Source organism: Tachysurus vachellii, chromosome 23, assembly GCF_030014155.1.
Source record: "Tachysurus vachellii isolate PV-2020 chromosome 23, HZAU_Pvac_v1, whole genome shotgun sequence".
Classification (NCBI taxonomy): domain Eukaryota; kingdom Metazoa; phylum Chordata; class Actinopteri; order Siluriformes; family Bagridae; genus Tachysurus; species Tachysurus vachellii.
Window position 1 is genome coordinate 1,880,244 of NC_083482.1, and position 20,345 is coordinate 1,900,588.

Here is a 20,345-nt window from a genome sequence, read left to right on the forward strand (position 1 = left end):
CACAAAGTGACCCGCAAGTTACAGAGGGTGGCACCCGCTCCTAACCTAGTGTCTCTAATACAGAAAAGCTTACCAACGTGTTGCACAATATATGTCATGTGAAGTACTCACCTGTCCAGTTTTCCCTAAAATAAACAAAGTCATATCCATAAAGCGAAGAAACACAAGCATCCAGATGCAGAACGAGTGACCTGCAAGTCACATACACAAAGTGACCGGCAAGTCACATACACAAAGTGACCGGCAAGTCACATAAACAAAGTGACCGGCAAGTCACATACACAAAGTGACCGGCAAGTCACATACACAAAGTGACCGGCAAGTCACATAAACAAAGTGACCCGCAAGTCACATACACAAAGTGACCCTCAAGTCACATACACAAAGTGACCCTCAAGTCACATACACAAAGTGACCCTCAAGTCACATACACAAAGTGACCGGCAAGTCACATACACAAAGTGACCCGCAAGTAGTGTTAATTTCGTCACCTATTTTTAATTTAGTCTTAGTCTTAGTCTTGTGCCAAAGGTCCTTGTTAGTTTTAGTCATATTTAGTCATTCACATCTTTTTTGTTAGTCTTAGTTTTAGTCGACTAAAAGTCACATCATTTTAGTCTAGTTTTAGTCAAAAGAAAACTCAAGGTATCTTAGTCAAGTTTTAGTCAAAAAATTATACCTTGACCACATCTGGAAACTATTGTAAGAATAAATACAACGAGGCCTCATTAAATGCAATTATATCAGGAACACAAGTGTTATAGTGGAAATAAATAACTTAATGAAAAGCCTAAGATCAAAACTGTAGGTGTATACAGTATATATGGTATTGCACACACCATTATTGATGATATTTGGAGCAATATTACATGTAATTGTTAAACTTGATTCCCTTACATATACATTTGCTTTTAAGCCTAATTATTCATTTTGATTATGATGTGATTGTGACAGGGGGGTGGGAAGAGGTTTCAGGTTGGGGGTGCTGAGTTTTTTCTGTCACCACTTTTGAATAAGAAACAATATCAAGGCTATAAAACTTGTCAAAACTCCGCGAATCACAAAAGTATCAGTGAGAAGTTGAGAACACTCGTTTTAACAGTGCATACACTCGAGCTTGACCGCACATTACAATTTTACTTTATTGATACTGCTTTATTAAGCTTGACTAGACGGTGGACTTGCGCTCAGGAGTTTTTATTTATATATTTGAGCGGCGTGTGGACGAATTGTTTCTACACACACTATTTTATTACTTGATAAAGACCGCTGCGAACTATAACACACCGTTGCCATGAAAAACAGCGTTGCCATGGACACACAGGATTCTAACCGTAGAGACGGAACGCACTATTTTCTTTAGAGGAAACAATACAATTGTTTTTAAATCAATAAACTCCTTTTTAAATCATCATTTTGAGTCAAATTATCGATTTATTTGGTAGGTAACAATATAATAAGCGGGATCCGCTTCACGGACCTGTAACTTGAGCAACAGCGAAGCCGCGAACTCATTGTGAATATTTTAAAGGCGTAACAGCTGATGAAAAAGCAGAGACAATTGTAGACGAAAATGAAGAGAGATTTTATCTTATTTTTTATTTTATACAAAACATTTTCGTCTCGTCTTTTCTCGTCAACAATAATGCATGTTAATTTAGTCTTAGTCAGCGTTTTTGGACAGTGGTGCAGTCTCGTCATCGTCTCGTCTTAGTCATGAAAAAAAAGGTCGTTGACGAACATATTTCGTCTCGTCTCGTCTGACGAAATTAACACTACCCGCAAGTCATGTACACAAAGTGACCCGCAAGTCACATACACAAAATAACTAAGAAATTGGGATACATGAATAGTCTGACATACTAAAACTGAATGAACAACAATAGAGCCCTCTAATTGAAGCTGAATGTGCTTGGTGAGCTGAGCACTAACTCAGGGCTCAGAGATTCTAGAATCAGAAGAATCCGTGATTCTAGAACTGTGTTCGGACTGTGATGTCACACAGGATAATGAAGATTGACAGGAGATGTCCAATGGTAGGGATCTGAAAAGATAGATAGTGGAGCAAAGAGAGAGAGAGAACAAGAACAAACAATCGCCGCGGTTTTTGAACTGTGACCTCAGTTTGACCTCTTTCACATGTGTCCCAGGTTTGGTGTTGATAGCTCATTTAGTTCTTGAGTTATTGACATTTTAGTAAAACTGGCTCCTCACAGTCCAAACGTTTTGGGGCCCCTTAAGGACCCTGAATCAAAATTTCGACTTTTTTTCGAAGATTATTTACATTGAGACTCCAGAGAATATTACTGCATTGGATTGGTCTCGACCAGGCGAAAAACCTAGGACTAGCTTGCAAAAGTAGGTTTCGGACAAAATGCGCTATAGCGAAAAAATTTAATGGCGGAGATGAAATCGGAGATATACGTTTTTTAAGTCATGAGCCAAGTCTTTTAAGTCATGATATAAAGAACTTGAGATTTGGACATAGGGGTTTTAGGGGTTTAGGGGTTATGGGGACAAATGCGTTGAGGGGCGCAGAAGCGCCCCAAATTGTCCGATTCCGCTGAGACCTTGGCCCTGAGTAACTGTGACCAGTACTACCATCTGACCAAGTTTGAGCTCTCTAGGCCTTTCGGTTTGGGCTGCACGATCGTTTCTAGGGCGGAATAATAATAATAATAATAATAATAATAATAATAATAATAATAATAATAAAAATCCTAACAAAAACAATAGGTTTCCAGCACTTCGCGCTTGAACCCTAATAATAAGAATAATTAAAGCTGCAAGCAGCATTTCCCGGGTTCAAGCGTTTAAGGCCTTTGAATTGACATGACAATATATGTCATGTCATGCTACATATGTCATGCTACAGAGGGTGCCACAATATATGTCATGTGAAGTACTCACCCGTCCGGTTTTCCCTAAAATAAACAAAGTCATATCCATTATAGATGAGCCGGATACTCGGCTGAAACGAGTATCCGGTACGGATAAAGCACTTCTGCCGAGTACGAGTATTATACGAGTAATACGAGTCAATATCTGTGCTCGGATTGAATGAAAATCATCATTGGGTATCTGGTTGTGTCAGCGTTCTGTGATAGGCTAGTCACAGCTCACCTCCCCTACACACATACAGATGTATGTGTTGCTGTGTCTCGCTCTGCTCACTCACAGTCACACACAGAACAGCTCTCTGTCTCTCCCTCAGTCACTCGGGGTCGCGGGTCTTTTCCGTTAACGTTTAGGGTTTCTTCAGCTTTTTACTTCGGGTTGTAACGTTAATAATACGTACTTACTAACCAGTAGAGTTCTGGTAAACGTGGGTTCGTTCAGACGTGGTGCTTGCTTGGTAGAATGCGACTCGCATTGCGTCTCTGCCTGTCAGAGAATTTTTTCTTTTTTAAACCTTCAGCTGTCTCTAACCAGTAACCAGACACCGAGTGTCTGACACGTTTTTGCTGTATTTCATAAAAACATAAAGGTAGTAAGCTAGTGTTATAAATATTACAAATTAATTCTTACCGGTTAAAGCCCCGCCCATTTCAATACAATAACCACGCCTACTTCCGGGTTAGGCCCCACCCACTCCGAGAATCAGAATCTTTGCCTTACGAGTAAGCACAAAATTGGGTTTTTGGACTGTTTTTTTTTTTTTTAAAAATGGCTGTTTTTAGTGATTTTTCTGTTATAGCACCACCAAATGGCCAATCGCCGCGGTTTTTGAACTGTGACCTCAGTTTGACCTCTTTCACATGTCTCCCAGGTTTGGTGTTGATAGCTCATTTAGTTTTTGAGTTATTGACATTTTAGTAAAACTGGCTCCTCACAGTCCAAACGTTTTGGGGCCCCTTAAGGACCCTGAATCAAAATTACGACTTTTTTTAAAAATTATTGTCATTGAGACTCCAGAGAATATTACTGCACTGGAGTGGTCTTGATCAGGCAAAAAACCTAGGACTAGTTAGCAAAAGTATGTTTCGGGTTAAAATGCGCTATAGCAAAAAAATTTAATGGCGTAGATGAAATCGGAGATATAAGTTTTTTAAGTCATGAGCCAAGGATTCCAATGATATAAAGCACTTGAGATTTGGACATAGGGGTTTTAGGGGTTTAGGGGTTATGGGGACAAACGCGTTTTGGGGCGCTGAAGCGTAATAATAATAATCCTAACAAAAACAATAGGTTTCCAGCGCTTCGCGCTTGAACCCTAATAATAATAATTAACGCTGCAAGCAGCATTTCCCGGGTTCAAGCGTTTAAGGCCTTTAGGGAGTTTAAGGCCTTAAAGGATTTTCACATACACAAAGTGACCCGCAAGTTACAGAGGGTGCCACAATATATGTAATGTCATGCTACATATGTCATGCTACAGATGGTGCCACAATGTATGTCATGTGAAGTACTCATCTGTCCAGTTTTCCCTAAAATAAACAAAGTCATATCCATAAAGCGAAGAAAAACAAGCACCCAGCTGCAGAACGAGTGACCCGCAAGTCATTTCCTGAAGAAAATGGGAATGTGCTTGCACGTGGCAAATTCCCCTCATCGTGCTGAGTGTTTTGATATGTCACATGTCCATGTTGTGCTAACTTTTTGATTTCACTAATTTTGGGGGCAATGATGACGTCATTGAACCCTAATAATAATAAAAATCCTAACGAAAACAATAGATTTCCAGCGCTTCGCGCTTGAACCCTAATAACAGGAAAGAAACTGCTAGCTATTTAGTCCAAAAATATGGACAGTAGCTAACGACAGAACCGACTGTTCAAGTGTCGTTATGTGCAGTTTTGTACTACTAAAGGTCTTGTGTTCTGTCACAAGTTTCTCATAAAAAAAATTTTTTAGCCAAATTTATAAAAAAAAAAATCTAAACCTAGAGTGTCTCGAGTACTGTTCACACACTTTATGTAATACTGTGTAGAAACACTTTTGGCAGCTGTGAGAGCGTCAAGTTTCTCCTATTCTTCCTGTTAGAGTCTCTCAGCCAGGTGATGTTCAGTGAGTTCGATTTTACAGGTGAACACCAGTTAAGTTCCAAAGATATCGCAGGATCGTTAAAGCAAACAGGATCCACCTGAACTCAGTTTAGTCACTTTAGCCAATAAAAGGATTAAAATCTCTCTTTTTATTAAATTGTATTAATAATGCTATTTATTAATAATAATAATTAATTTTGTTAAAAACTAAGTATCTTTGTTTCACAATGACATTTTGGTGGCTGTCAGAAAACAGGAAATACATAGCATACACGAATTTACTTACAATTACAGATCAAATTTAAGTACTTTTAGCATTTCTTCCCCTGTTGACACCATGATTTTATTCCATCTCTGAATTCACAAACCTGTGCATTTGTCCTATTTTTGTAAATGAGTAAAATCACTCTAGATTCTGCTGAAACTTTGCTGACATGAATTCCAGCTAAATGTTACTTAAATGAGGAATTATTCCAACTTGCCTTCACAGAAAGTTTGTGTATGATTACTTCAGAATGTCCCACAGCTTAAACACCGTATTTAAAGTTTACCTTTTGTGCAGTTATGAAATGGATATAAGAGGAGCATCTAATGAAAAGAAAATGTCCTTGTGAATGTAACTTTATTTCTCTTTACGTCACACAAACATTTCCTCCTTGCTTTACTTTGCTTGGATGGTTGATCTTACTATGATTGTTAGAAATAACAAATTGTTTATAAAATATAAATTAAACAGAAATGAAAGAGGATGTTTTACATGACTTTCCATATCAGATCCATATTAGTTTTGCTTCTCATTGACCTTCTCAAATCCTGTATAATGGTTTCTGTGGTGCGCAGAGAGAATTTCCAATGAAGAAAAATGTGCTGAATCGCCGTCTCCTGCCTCTTAAACACAAAAATCCTAGTTTTATTTTACTTTATTTTATTTCTGGTTCTAACACAATGACTTGTTGATTAACTTATTTCCAGATCACACCAGTCTGTCTGTCCTCTCTCATCAACAGGGAAATGTCAGGAGGTCAGCAGTGTCTGAAAAAGTCAAACCAGCCCATCTGCCTAAAAATCAGTATTTTGTCATTAAAAAAACAAACAAACAAAAAGAAAATTCTTACCTTAATTCACCATTTGAATGAATTTCTCCTATTTAGAGTTGAATGCAGGAATTTTACATCTATAAGCCCATTTCTGTCTTATATGCACTTTTCCTGTCCAATGCAGAACTAATCATGTTCACCACAACATGACCAGCAGTAAACCGGGACGTGTATCACGTGTTCTGTGTCACACCTCACCTCATTCACTGCTCTGTTCACATGCAGACAAAGTACAAAATAAACACGTGCAATGTAGAAGACATGATCTACATATTAAATATGATATAATAAACTGAATATAAACGTAAACAAACAAAACTGTGGAAAGTGAAATGAGTCCACTTGAGGAAACTAAAAGAAAAAAACTTTATTAAAAAAACAAAACTTTATTTTTGGATATATATGGATTCTGCATTCTGATTGGTCCAAACATTCTTAATAATATGTTAATAAACTATAATCCTTTGACTTCACGTGTTCTTAGTTAAAATACGATAAAAAAAAATCATCAAAGTGCGGCATTTAATTCCTTCCCAGTGGAAACAAAGGGAACTACTAAGTAAGGAAAACTAAAGGTAAACTATTAATCACACACGTTTGCATTTGCGCCCCCTTCTGTTAAAAAAGTAAATAAAATTCTTCAAATGTATTATATTATATATATTCATTCATTCATCCATCTTCTACCGCTTATCCGAACTACCTCGGGTCACGGGGAGCCTGTGCCTATCTCAGGCGTCATCGGGCATCAAGGCAGGATACACCCTGGACGGAGTGCCAACCCATCGCAGGGCACACACACACACACACACACACACTCATTCACTCACGCAATCACACACTAGGGACATTTTTTTCCTTATTATATATATATATATATATATATATATATATATATATATATATATATATATATATATATATATATATATATATATATATATACGTATATATATATATATATATATATATATATATATATATATATATATATATATATACACACACACATACATACATATATATGTATATACATATTTTTGTATGTATGTATATATATATATATATATATATATATATATATATATATATATATATATATATATATATATATATACATATATATATATGGAGTCTGCATTGTGATCGGTCAAAAGAACATGACCTGTGTGTGTGTATATATAAATTATTTATATATTATGAATTTATATATAAATTCTTAATAATATGTTAATAAACTATAATCCTTTGACTTCACGTGTTATTAGTTAAAATACGATAAAAAAAAAAAAATCATCAAAGTGCGGCATTTAATCCCTTCCCAGTGGAAACAAAGGGAACTACTAAGTAAGGAAAACTAAAGGTAAACTATTAATCACACACGTTTGCATTTGCGCCCCCTTCTGTTAAAAAAGTAAATAAAATTCTTCAAATTTATTATATTTTATATATATATGGAGTCTGCATTATGATCGGTCAAAAGAACATGACCTGTGTGTGTGTGTGTATATATATATATCCTAACGTTAACTAAATAAAAAATTGGCTGCTGGTTGATCATTTGTTAGAAGGATTCAAAAAGTCGCTGTTGAATTGATCCCACATCTTTTGAAATAGCTAAAGAATCTGCTATAAAGTTAGTGAATAATGTTGTAGTGAATAATGTTCACCGCTGGAGGGCAGTATTTAGCGCCATTGTAAATCCAAACCTATGACTATAAAAGATTGGACCAAATATCTCAAGCCGTGTGTTAGCTGGTTTTTAGTACACTTTACTCCGCTCATTCCCATAATAAAATTTCCCACAAATAAATTTTTGGGATTATTTTTCTGTTATTAAAAATATAAAGTTCAGTTCCTATTGATAATTCTAACAGTTTTTCCTTGCAGTGTTCCCTTAGGGTGTTTGCTACTGTAATCTCTAGAGCTTTAAGTACGTGTTGGAAAATACAGAACAATAAGAAGAACGTTATGTGTAACTTAAAATGGATTTTTGGTTTGTTCCATTCTGTAACATGGGAATGAGTTTAGATGTTGTACTGCAGCCATCCACTAGAGGGCCTCAGTGAAATGTTATAGTCTCTAAACGCCAGACGTTTCATCCCAAACATTAGAATTTCATTCCTTGACCCAAACCCAAACCCTTAACCACTGAGCTCACATACCTGCTAATTCTCCTGATAGTTTGTATGACCCCGATTATTATCTCATATAGAAAGAGATTGAATATTTATTTATGCTTCAATCAAATATAACACTTTGCAAAATCCAACACCCTAAAAAGTATTGAAAGCAATCAGATTCATCTGGATGACAAACGACAGATTTCAGCCAGAAGTTTACAATATTTCTAAAATTAAAAGACATCAGTGCACTTCCCTGAATTTTGAATACAGTACATTTTCCTATTAGAGATTGTTTATTAATGATTCTGTGTTTTGCAGATGTATATCCAGGAGCAATTGGACTCTTACTGGACTCTGAAATGCCCCTGTCTTGTCACTTGACACTTCAGAGCATTTCACTGGTTAAATTTTGACACATCAATCCCACAGGGCTGTGCGCTTCATCCACTGATGTTTTCCTCTGCTGACTCATGACTATGTTGCAATACATACCTCGAGCCACCACACCATCAAGTTCGCCGATGACACGACTGTTTTCTGTCTCATTGTCAAGAAAGATACAGAGAGGAGGTGCAGCAGCTGACAGCCTGGTCTCTAGCTAGCACCCTGCCTCTGAATACTACAAAACAAATGAGATGATTGTCATCCAGAGAGAACAGAGCGACCACTTTATGCTGAACATCTGTGGAGATCATCAAGAGCATCAAATTAATTGCTTTCTCAATTAATTAAGAGAACCTCACCTGGTCCCTCAACACCAAGTCTCTAATTTCTGCAGGAGTAAAAACCCTGCTTCAAAGACAGCGAGAACAGATAATATGGTCCTCAGAGTCTCTCTTCCCTCAATCACAGATATTTACTCCGAGTCCACAGAAAAAACTGGGCACTAACTGCATGCCTTAGCATATTAACAAGAAGCTTGAGGTTTACAGCATCAGTTACAAAACCAGATGAGTTTCAGGTTGAACTGTACTTTGATAAACTGGCACGAAAGACTTGAGTCGACTGAAGCAGGGGAATTAGATGTGTTGTTCCTGTAGACTTTACTGAAGAGTGGAAAAAAACCTTTCTGTTGTGGTTAAAAGTTCATAAGTCTAACCACCAAGGGGCTGTTTGTAACCATCATAAAAACCTTTTTTTTTGTGGTTTTGTCACAGTGGAACATTTACACCTAGCTGGCTTAGGACTGCTTCAACATCCCGTATCCCAGAAATAATGCTTCTTTCTTTCCCATCCTAGCTTTAGGAAGGATATTTTTATCACGGGTAATTTGTAAAGTGGAGTTGGACCATCATATGAAACATGCTTTCTAAGCAGGTGAAAGTTCAGACAGCTTCACTTACAGTAGGAGCTCAGAACATTCACATTTCTTAGTAACCCCCAGAGACAGGAAGTGTTTACATAAACACAGAAGCAGACCATGATAACCCACAGTGAGAAAATCAATCTACAGACAAACACTCTCTTGCACTCATGTTTCTGTATATCGTATTCTTCTATAAATGTAAACGGACAAAACTCACAGCAAAGCTGACCTCATTTTGGTTTTAAATTAAGAAGCGAAAGCTTGCATGCTCTCAGAGAAGAAGCCGCTTTCACACGCTCAGTGCAGCTTATGAGACCTTCAGTCTTCACTTTTATCACTTAACATATTTGTCAGTAACATTATTTATTATTATTAATAGGTTCCACCCAGTACAAAGACCTTTAAGATGAACGCTCATAAATCAATGCATCTATTTGATATAATTTCAGGTGATAAAAGCACTCGAGACCTCAAGAGCTTTGTAATGTATCACACGTCTCGATGTCCTTGTCACCACGTATTTATTCCTTATACGCTGGACCATAACGGACGTGGAGCGACGTAAAACCTTAGGCATGTTTTTTCTACCCTTCACCCAGAATTTGATTTGAGAAATATGTTTAACTGTGAAAGTGCGTCAGAGCAAAGGTCAGTTGTTGCTGTCACACAGAGTTTATTGTAAAAAAAAAGGAACTTGGGTGTATGAATACTGCGTGACTCTGCATGCAGCCAAACAGATCATATGGTTTTTCCCACACTGCTGGTGTTGAAATGAAGACCAGAGGGCAACACTTTCCAGCCAGTCGTCACTTCTAAGGATTTGATCTTTGTCCGTTAGTGAAAATGGAGAATTCTTCCTGAGATCTGAGACGTACTGAGCCATGTCTTCTTACTGACTAAGCTCTGAAACACACACAACCACACACACACCCACAACCACACACACACACACACTGTATGGTTGAATCACATGACTGTGATGTTTTTCACAAGTGTCACAAAGCTCCTTTCTGGGTTCTAGGTCATGGTAGACATGAAACAGTAATAAAATGAACTAGAAAGATTATTCAGATCTTTGCAAAAAAAATAAAATAAAAGTAAACTTCATGCAGTTCAGCCACAAATCACACATAACAAAGCGTTTCCTGCCGCTTGTACTGAGACCAACAGGCCTTCATTTTATAATCAAACCCAATGCTAAAGGTGCAAAACCACAGAGAAGGAAACAAAGTTGTGCATGTTGCAATGTGTGACATTTTTTTCACAACGCTCATATCACAGACTTGTTATACAGGAGAGAAAGGTCATTGGTGTTTATTTATTTGTAAAGGTTATACTATGTGGGGCTTGATGTATATTTTGTTAGCAGAACATTTGACATCATAACTGCTTCTTTGTTTTAATCTAAAAATTAAAGCTCTATATTGTCACTTTTAAACAAAAGGTCTTGTAAACTAAGAACATTCTGCTGCTGAAGTGACAGTATAGGTGACATTCAGCACCAGTCTGTATATCATAAACTACTGTAAGTGTGTAAACACATCATCAATTAATCATTGATTCTGTCTGAACCATCACAAATTGTATGGACAGGAAGTCCCAATGTCTGTCTGTAGCTACATTTGACTCACAGCATTGTTTTTTTTGCCACACAGTTGCATTAAATGTTCGTGCATCTTGTGATAGATGACGAAAGTCGAGCACGATCACTTTAAACATCTTGTCAAAACTCTTGTTAATGTGTTAATCAGTGTAACAATGAGAACATTCAGGCTAAAGATACTTTATTTCATTGCACATCGTCATATTTAAGACACACAAACCAACTGTAAACACTGAATCTGAAACCCGTTCAGCACATTATGGGAATCTCTCGACCAGCGAGACGGCAAATAACGACAAAAAGTCTTGTCAGTACAAACTGAATGTTTTTTTTCTTATTATTTTTAAATGCTTGTTAAAGTGGCTGACTTTCTAGCCAGAACACTGACTAGACATGACTCACTTCAGCCCACTGAGTCACCTCAGTGATTTGATTCTTTCACATAATCTCTTTACACAACTCTAACACTGTCAAGGTTTCATTTGTAACTAGATCCATATAAAAAATCACATTTTAAATATAAATATATACATTTATATTATAAAGATTAAGCTTTAAAAAATGAAGAAGATGAAGATTTGTTTGTGCTTGTGAGTTGATTCATCTGATTGCACAAATGAATCTTTAGTGAATTGTCCATCACAAATCAGTAGCTTAAAAAAAGTGGAATATGAAGAAATAAAAAAATTCTTGAATATGAAGAAATAGCATATACAGTCCATGTGATGTGGACCAGCTGTGGGAGGTCTGGGTGAGGTCACTGTTCTGGGTGAGATCTTGCCGGGTCACGGGTTTGGTGCCTGCAGTAGAGCGTATGTGCTGTTGGGGCCAGTCGTGGTGACACATCTGTTTCTCGCGTTGTACTGCACCTCAGCATACTGAAAGAATAATGTGATGTGACCGGATTAATAAACACAACTTTAACACCTTGACTCTTTAGTCTAAGACGCAGCACAGTGGTGAAATTGTTGTAAATGTATGAACATTTCTACAACTAACAATGTTTCTCTTTTTATGTTATACACTGAAGACATTTCCTGATATTTACATCTGAAGGTGTTAAACATGACACGGACTGACTGATATTTCTTGTTGCACAGATTGATTGCTTAAACAATTAACAGCTTAGATCCAGATCTTTCCTCTTAACACTGTTTTTTTTTGTTTAAAATGTCTATGGAAGAATCATAGACAATCTCAGCAGAATGTCTGCAGTATGATGTTTAAAAAGTGATATTTTGAGATATTTTGTGTGTTGTTTTAAAAAAACGTACCACAGGGTTGATGTTGTCCTGTTGCTGATGTAAACCAGGAGGTTGTGTTTGGGTTTTTGGAGATCTTCTGCAGCGCTCAACCGTAAAAACTAACAGAAAAATACAGAATTAACACATTAAACGAAGCCTGTGTGTCAATAACTATTAAAAATTAATGATATAGATTATATCATCGATGACGTAATGCATGACTAGTTTTGAATGTCATGTACAGTGTATGTAGTCTGTAGTTTAAAACTTATTTAACAGAATAATATAACCTTGTTTTTAACTTTAGGCACAAAAGTAATCAAATATTACTCCATCTAAAAGGTTTATTTTAACTAACACTGTAACTGTGTTATAACTAAATAAAAACACCACAAAACTGCAAGTACAAATATGGCTTCATCCGTAATGGAGTCTATTAGAGTATGTACATTTTAGTCGTCTCAGTTAAGGTCAGTAGACTATTAGAGGGATCAGAATAACAGATCTCAATACATTCTCAGTTATTAGCAGAATATACTGTAAATAAAACCCACCTGAAACCACAAGAGCCAGAGCGCAGTTCATTATTACTGATACAAAGAGAGGTTGTGAGGAATAGATCACTTTAGGTTCCTTGTCCGTCTGATTCTGCATCTGTTCATCTTCTCTGATCGTGGTCTGATTTCCTGGAAACATTTTTAAAAAGAACAGATTACACAAACTGTTTATCTACAACATATTGTGTAACATTGGACATTTGTCACGGACCAAAAATACATTTCCGCAGAGCCCTTTAAAATAGTTCAGCTTTATTTAATGCTATAGTCTGTCTTTATAGACCAGCGGTTGTTAAAGTGGTGTCCTGGTCACTTGCATCAAACCTCAACAACACAATAATGCCGCAATAAATCTAAAATATTCTCCACTATAATTCCATATAATGGAAAATATCCAATTATTTCAACTATTTTAAACTGTTGTTTATTCATTTTTAGAGCTTTGTCTTCTAAAAGAATAAATTCTAGATTTGATGCAACATTATTGTGTTGTTGAGGTTTGATACAAGTGAACAGGACACCACTTTAACAACCGCTGGTCTATAAAGACAGACTATAGCATTAAATAAAGTTTTCAGAGAGTCTGATTAAAGTCACTTTAATGAAATTGCAGTAAATAATTTTTTAATAAACTCACCAGCTGAGTGACTCTGGATGTAAAGTCTGATTCCACGGCTGATGATTGGAGGTGAAACAGTAGGAGTATGAATACAACAATAGACTCCTAATTCATTAGTACTGATATTGTGTATAAATAAACTGTTGTTATACTGCAGTGAGAAGCTCTTGTTGAAGGTTGTGTTACTGTAATGTGCATCCAAAGATTTTCTTGAAAATGAGCGTAATATAAACACTGGAGGTTCTGACGCCTTCATCAGGAACCAGTACACGTCTTTCACAGCCACTTCACACTTTAGAGTCACATTTTGTCCCAAATCTACAGACTTCTCTGTGAAACATTCAGCAGCTCCACAGCACACAAGCAGATCTAGAAAAATAAAAAATAAAATAAAATAAACCCCCACACAAACACACACGTGTGTATTGCTGATAATCAGACAATCATCTGCGCAGACAGGAACACAATGTGGAAAAACATAGAGTAAAAACTTAGCTTACAGAGCAGAAGTTGTATGATCCTCATGCTGAACGCTCGACACAATCTCTCGACACTCGGTCGCTCTGCTTCAAGTCAGGAAACGCTTTTTGTTAGGCGTGAAACACAGGACAGCGAGAGGAAGTGCTCAGACCGCATTCTTTGTTTTTTTCTAAAATCTCCTCCACACTTTAGAAAGAATGTTTATTTAATCTGTGTACAAAAATAGGAGATTTTACAGAAGTTATTTGTTACATTTTTCAGTTATTTGTAAAACATGTCTTATCTGGTCAGGGATCTGAAGGGACTATAATGGATCCAGTATGAAGTATAAACTGGACTTGACCTTCCATTTGTGGACATGTCCCTATCAGTGCATAATTTGCACATACATTCATAATAGAGGTTATTTTGAGACACCAGTCCACACACTGGTATGTTTTATTAGGTGAGAGGAATCCAAGGGAAGTCCATGTGGACATGAGGAGAACATGTGGAGCTCCACAGACACTGAGAACATCTCTGAGAGACAGTCAGTAATCAGAGCTGATTCTATCTAATCTGTGGCTTTATTATTTCGGAAATGGAAGCAGGTTTATCACACACACACACACACACACACACACACACACACACACACACACACACACACACACACACACACACACACAAATAATCCCTCAGCTCCTCTAGTGGTAACCCAGTGTTATAACAATAGATGATGTTCAAGACCACAGAAAACCCCTTTGTTTATATCGTCTCATGAATCTCAATGATTATTGTGAGTATTCTTTTTAAATTCACTCCATTTCCTGTGCGTCTTAAATCATCATCATCTTCGAGCAGAAGGAAGACAATTCAAGCTGAGACCCATGTTTTTTTAAATAAAGGTTTTATTTACAAGAGTATTTTATTACAGCTTTAGACATTAAATCAATCTTCTATACTAATGGTTCACAATGTGTTAAGTCGGCCTGAATAACTGAATATTAACTTTGAGTTCAGTTTGTCTAAAAAAAGCACATCAGAGGCAATTTCACCGCAGAAGACAAGCACGTAAGCAGAACGTGTTTATCTCACAGGCTGCCTGATGCTGATGGTGTGTGTGCAGGTCTTGACCACAGCCCTGTGTTTAGGCCTTAAGAGGAAACTGTGTAAACTCTACCACAGTGAAAACGTCATCCTTCTGCACCTGTGTGAAACTTTTCTACAGAAGCACACAAAAGACATCAGGATGTCGTCATTTGGATCGTAAATGCATCAAGAGCTCAGGGAAAAAACCTGCACTTTATATGTATTTATCTTCATAAACACGACACTAAATGGGAGACGTTTAAAGAGGAAGAACAGAGAGATCAGAGACAGTAGTAGAACTTTACCTGTGAATCACTGAGCTGCCGTGAATTTGTTCTTTTACACTGGCTTCTGATCAAGGATTATTAAGTTTTGAGAATCAAATTTTGAGATATTTTGTGTGTTGTTTTAAAAAACAAACAAAGACACATACCACAGGGTTGATGTTGTCCTGTTGCTGATGTAAACCAGGAGGTTGTGTTTGGGTTTTTGGAGATCTTCTGCAGCACACAACCGTAAAAACTAACAGAAAAATACAGAATTAACACATTAAACGAAGTCTGTGTGTCAATAATTATTAAAAATGAATGATATAGATGATATCATCGATGATGTAATGCATGACTAGTTTTGAATATCATGTACAGTGTATGTAGTCTGTAGTTTACGGTCATTAGACTATTAGAGGGATCAGAATAACAGATCTCAATACATTCTCAAAATACATCTTAAATAAAACATAAAGGGCCTGTTTGTGTTTGTTTTAAATATTTTGTGAATGACTAAAAGTTGTAGTGTAAAAGGGAATATTTCTAGAAAATCTTCTGTTTCTGTAAAACATTATTTTTGATTCTGTTTCCATATAATAAATGACAAAAGTTTGTATAGTGTTGTGCTTTACTCATTCATCAAGATATGTGTAGCTTGATCTATACAATACAGTTTATTATATTATATTATATTATATTATAGATACTGCAATAATTAATGGCTTTTTTTTTTCTATTAGTTGATCAAAGTGGAAAACTATAACAGGAATAAACAGGGTAAAGTGTTGCTGTTGCAGTACCGCATGCCGACACTAGATGTCTCTCCTCAGTCACCGTGTTCTCGCCTGCGGCAGGTACCGCAGCGCTAGGCTCAAGGCTAATCAAGTCATACCGGCCATAATACCCAATACTTTATCCAGTCTTTACTCCATCGACAACCAACTGAACTGCATTTCTTTACAACGGAACACACATGAAGAAATGAGGAATTGTGGCTCAACAACAGCACACCTGAGTCTGCTATCCTGGGAGAAACCAGAGGACCTGTCAGATGATCTCTAAAGCAGGAGAAGCATTGTAAAGACATTCTGGACATATTAGTATAAAGAAAGTTAGTCCAATGGTTGAATCATATGACTGTGATGTTTTTCACAAGTGTCACAAAAATCCTTTCTGGGTTCTTGGTCACGGTAGAAATGAAACAGTAATAAAATGAACTAGAGAGATTATTTAGATCTTTGCAAAAAAATAAATAAATAAAAAATAAACTTCATGCAGTTCAGCCACAAATCACACATAATAAAGTGTTTCCTGCCGCTTGTACTGAGACCAACAGGCTTTCACTTTATAATCAAACCCAATGCTAAAGGTGCAAAACCACAGAGAAGGAAATGAAGTTGTGCATGTTGCAATGTGTGATTTTTTTTTCCACAACGCTCATATCACAGACTTGTTATATAGGAGAGAAAGGTCATAAAGTTTTTATTTATTAGTAAAGGTTACAGTATACTATGTGGCAATTGACTGCTTCTTTGTTATAACAAGCTAATGTATTTAATCTAAAAATTAAAGCTCTATACTGTCACTTTTAAACAAAAGGTCTTGTAAACTATGAACATTCTGCTGCTGAAGTGACAGTATAGGTGACATTCAGCACCAGTCTGTATATCATAAACTACTGTAAATGTGTAAACACATCATCAATTAATCACTGATTCTGTCTGAACAATCACAAATTGTATGGACAGGAAGTCCCAATATCTGTCTGTAGCTACATTTGACTCACAGCATTGTTTTTTTTTTTTTTTTGCCACACAGCTACATTAAATGTTCATGCATCTTGTGATAGATGACGAAAGTCGAGCACGATCACTTTAAACATCTTGTCAAAACTCTTGGTAATGTGTTAATCAGCATAACAATGAGAAAATTCAGGCTAAAGATACTGTATTTAATTGCACGGTCATATTTAAGACACATAAACCGAATGTAAACACTGAATCTGAAACCCGTTCAGCACATTATGGGAATCTCTCGACCAGCGAGAGGGCAAATAACGACAAAAAGTCTTGTCAGTACAAACTGAATGTTTTTTTTCTTATTATTTTTAAATGCTTGTTAAAGTGGCTGACTTTCTAGCCAGAACACTGACTAGACATGACTCACTTCAGCCCACTGAGTCACCTCAGTGATTTGATTCTTTCACATAATCTCTTTACACAACTCTAACACTGTCAAGGTTTCATTTGTAACTACTACATCCATATAAAAAAATCCCATTTCAAATATAAATATATAGATTTATATTATAAAGATTAAGCTTTAAAAATTAAGAAGATGAAGATTTGTTTGTGCTTGTGAGTTGATTCATCTGACTGCACAAATGAATCTTTAGTGAATTGTCCATCACAAATCAGTAGCTTAAAAAAAGGGAATTCTTGAATAAGAAGAAATAGCATATAAAGTCCATGTGATGTGGACCAGCTGTGGGAGGTCTGGGTGAGGTCACTGTTCTGGGTGAGATCTTGCCGGGTCACGGGTTTGGTGCCTGCAGTAGAGCGTATGTGCTGTTGGGGCCAGTCGTGGTGACACATCTGTTTCTCGCGTTGTACTGCACCTCAGCATACTGAAAGAATAATGTGATGTGACCGGATTAATAAACACAACTTTAACACCTTGACTCTTTAGTCTAAGACGCAGCACAGTGGTGAAATTGTTGTAAATGTATGAACATTTCTACAACTAACAATGTTTCTCTTTTTATGTTATACACTGAAGACATTTCCTGATATTTACATCTGAAGGTGTTAAACATGACACGGACTGACTGATATTTCTTGTTGCACAGATTGATTGCTTAAACAATTAACAGCTTAGATCCAGATCCAGATTTTTCCTCTTAACACTGCTTTTTTTTGTTTAAAATGTCTATGGAAGCATCATAGACAATCTCGGAAGAATGTCTGCAGTATGATGTTTAAAAAGTGATATTTTGAGATATTTTGTGTGTTGTTCTAAAACAAGGTACCACAGGGTTGATGTTGTCCTGTTGCTGATGTAAACCAGGAGGTTGTGTTTGGGTTTTTGGAGATCTTCTGCAGCGCTCAACCGTAAAAACTAACAGAAAAATACAGAATTAACACATTAAACGAAGGCTGTGTGTCAATAATCATCGATGATGTAATGCATGACTAGTTTTGAATGTCATGTACAGTGTGTGTAGTCTGTAGTTTAAAACTTATTTAACAGAATAATATAACCTTGTTTTTAACTTTATTTAGGCACAAAAGTAATCAAATATTACTCCATCTAAAAGGTTTATTTTAACTAACACTGTAACTGTGTTATAACTAAATAAAAACACCACAAAACTGCAATTAATAAAAATGGCTTCATCCGTAATGGAGTCTATTAGAGTATGTACATTTTAGTCGTCATAGTTAAGGTCAGTAGACTATTAGAGGGATCAGAATAACAGATCTCAATACATTCTCAGTTATTAGCAGAATATACTGTAAATAAAACCCACCTGAAACCACAAGAGCCAGAGTGCAGTTCATTATTACTGATACAATGAAAGGTTGAAGTAAGGAATAGATCACTTTAGGTTCCTTGTCCGTCTGATTCTGCATCTGTTCATCTTCTCTAATCGTGGTCTGATTTCCTGGAAACATTTTTAAAAATAACAGATTAAACAAACTGTTTATCTACAACATATTGTGTAACATTGGACATTTGTCACGGACCAAAAATACATTTCCGCAGAGCCCTTTAAAATAGTTCAGCTTTATTTAATGCTATAGTCTGTCTTTATAGACCAGCGGTTGTTAAAGTGGTGTCCTGGTCACTTGCATCAAACCTCAACAACACAATAATGTCGCAATAAATCTAAAATATTCTCCACTATAATTCCATATAATGGAAAATATCCAATTATTTCAACTATTTTAAACTGTTGTTTATTCATTTTTAGAGCTTTGTCTTCTAAAAGATTAAATTCTAGATTTAATGTGATATTATTGTGTTGTTGAGGTTTGATACAAGTGACCAGGACACCACTTTAACAACCGCTGGTCTATAAAGACAGACTATAGCATAAAATAAAGTTTTCAGAGGGTCTGATTAAAGTCACTTTAATGAAATTAAAATTAATTAATAAAATAATTTTTTAATAAACTCACCAGCTGAGTGACTCTGGATGTAAAGTCTGATTCCACGGCTGATGATTAGAGGTGAACTACTAGGAGTATGAATACAACAATATACTCCTAATTCATTAGTACTGATATTGTGTATAAATAAACTGCTGTTATACAAAAGTGAGAATGTCTTGTTGAAGGTTGTGTTACTGTATTGTGCATCCAAAGGTTTTATTTTAAAAGAGCGTAATATAAACACTGGAGGTTCTGACGCCTTCATCAGGAACCAGTACACGTCTTTCACAGCCACTTCACACTTTAGAGTCACATTTTGTCCCAAATCTACAGACTTCTCTGTGAAACATTCAGCAGCTCCACAGCACACAAGTAGATCTAGAAAAATAAAAAATAAAATAAAATAAACCCCCACACAAACACACACGTGTGTATTGCTGATAATCAGACAATCATCTGCGCAGACAGGAACACAATGTGGAAAAACATAGAGTAAAAACTTAGCTTACAGAGCAGAAGTTGTATGATCCTCATGCTGAACGCTCGACACAATCTCTCGACACTCGGTCGCTCTGCTTCAAGTCAGGAAACACTTTTTGTTAGGCGTGAAACACAGGACAGCGAGAGGAAGTGCTCAGACCGCATTCTTTGTTTTTTTCTAAAATCTCCTCCACACTTTAGAAAGAATGTTTATTTAATCTGTGTACAAAAATAGGAGATTTTACAGAAGTTATGCATTACATTTTTCAGTTATTTCTTAAACATGTCTTATCTGGTCAGGGATCTGAAGGGACTATAATGGATCCAGTATGAAATATAAACTGGACTTGACCT

General features: G+C 36.3%; 3 protein-coding genes across 8 annotated transcripts in view; all 3 read right to left on the reverse strand.

Annotated features, from left to right (window-relative positions):
- LOC132839053 (myelin-oligodendrocyte glycoprotein-like) overlaps positions 1–6,257 on the reverse strand; it is a 30,235-nt gene extending 23,978 nt beyond the window's left edge. For 4 of the 6 annotated variants that reach the window (XM_060859809.1, XM_060859805.1, XM_060859804.1 and 1 more), the window contains exon 1: positions 6,101–6,257. The gene's annotated coding sequence lies outside the window, so the exon portion shown is untranslated. The remainder of the gene's footprint in view (positions 1–6,100) is intronic. The other 2 variants (XM_060859808.1, XM_060859806.1) reach the window with 2 other exon arrangements.
- A 5,024-nt stretch (positions 6,258–11,281) lies between these two features.
- Positions 11,282–14,609, reverse strand: LOC132839039 (uncharacterized). Its single transcript, XM_060859783.1, has 5 exons — positions 14,038–14,609; positions 13,556–13,906; positions 12,916–13,047; positions 12,392–12,480; positions 11,282–11,995 (listed from the first exon to the last, which is right to left on the reverse strand). The coding sequence occupies exons 1-5, from the start codon at positions 14,060–14,062 to the stop codon at positions 11,903–11,905; spliced, it is 690 nt and encodes a 229-aa protein (XP_060715766.1). The 5' UTR covers positions 14,063–14,609; the 3' UTR covers positions 11,282–11,902.
- A 2,678-nt stretch (positions 14,610–17,287) lies between these two features.
- Positions 17,288–20,247, reverse strand: LOC132838761 (uncharacterized). The gene is made up of 5 exons (XM_060859330.1): positions 20,021–20,247; positions 19,539–19,889; positions 18,887–19,021; positions 18,386–18,474; positions 17,288–17,983 (listed from the first exon to the last, which is right to left on the reverse strand). Exons 1-5 carry the CDS (start codon positions 20,043–20,045, stop codon positions 17,891–17,893), a joined length of 693 nt encoding a protein of 230 aa, XP_060715313.1. The 5' UTR covers positions 20,046–20,247; the 3' UTR covers positions 17,288–17,890.
- Between the last annotated feature and the right edge of the window lie 98 nt (positions 20,248–20,345).

What these genes read in the sequence shown, in the direction of transcription:
- LOC132839039 (XM_060859783.1), bottom strand. Translation starts at nt 14,062, where the DNA reads ATGAGGATCATACAACTTCTGCTCT. An exon ending in GATCATACAACTTCTGCTCT is followed by an intron (nt 13,907 to 14,037) that starts GTAAGCTAAGTT and finishes TTATTTTTCTAG; the next exon opens with ATCTGCTTGTGTGCTGTGGA. An exon ending in AGGACAACATCAACCCTGTG is followed by an intron (nt 11,996 to 12,391) that starts GTACGTTTTTTT and finishes TTATTCTTTCAG; the next exon opens with TATGCTGAGGTGCAGTACAA.
- LOC132838761 (XM_060859330.1), bottom strand. Translation starts at nt 20,045, where the DNA reads ATGAGGATCATACAACTTCTGCTCT. An exon ending in CATCCAGAGTCACTCAGCTG is followed by an intron (nt 19,022 to 19,538) that starts GTGAGTTTATTA and finishes AAATGTTTCCAG; the next exon opens with GAAATCAGACCACGATTAGA. An exon ending in AGGACAACATCAACCCTGTG is followed by an intron (nt 17,984 to 18,385) that starts GTACCTTGTTTT and finishes TTATTCTTTCAG; the next exon opens with TATGCTGAGGTGCAGTACAA.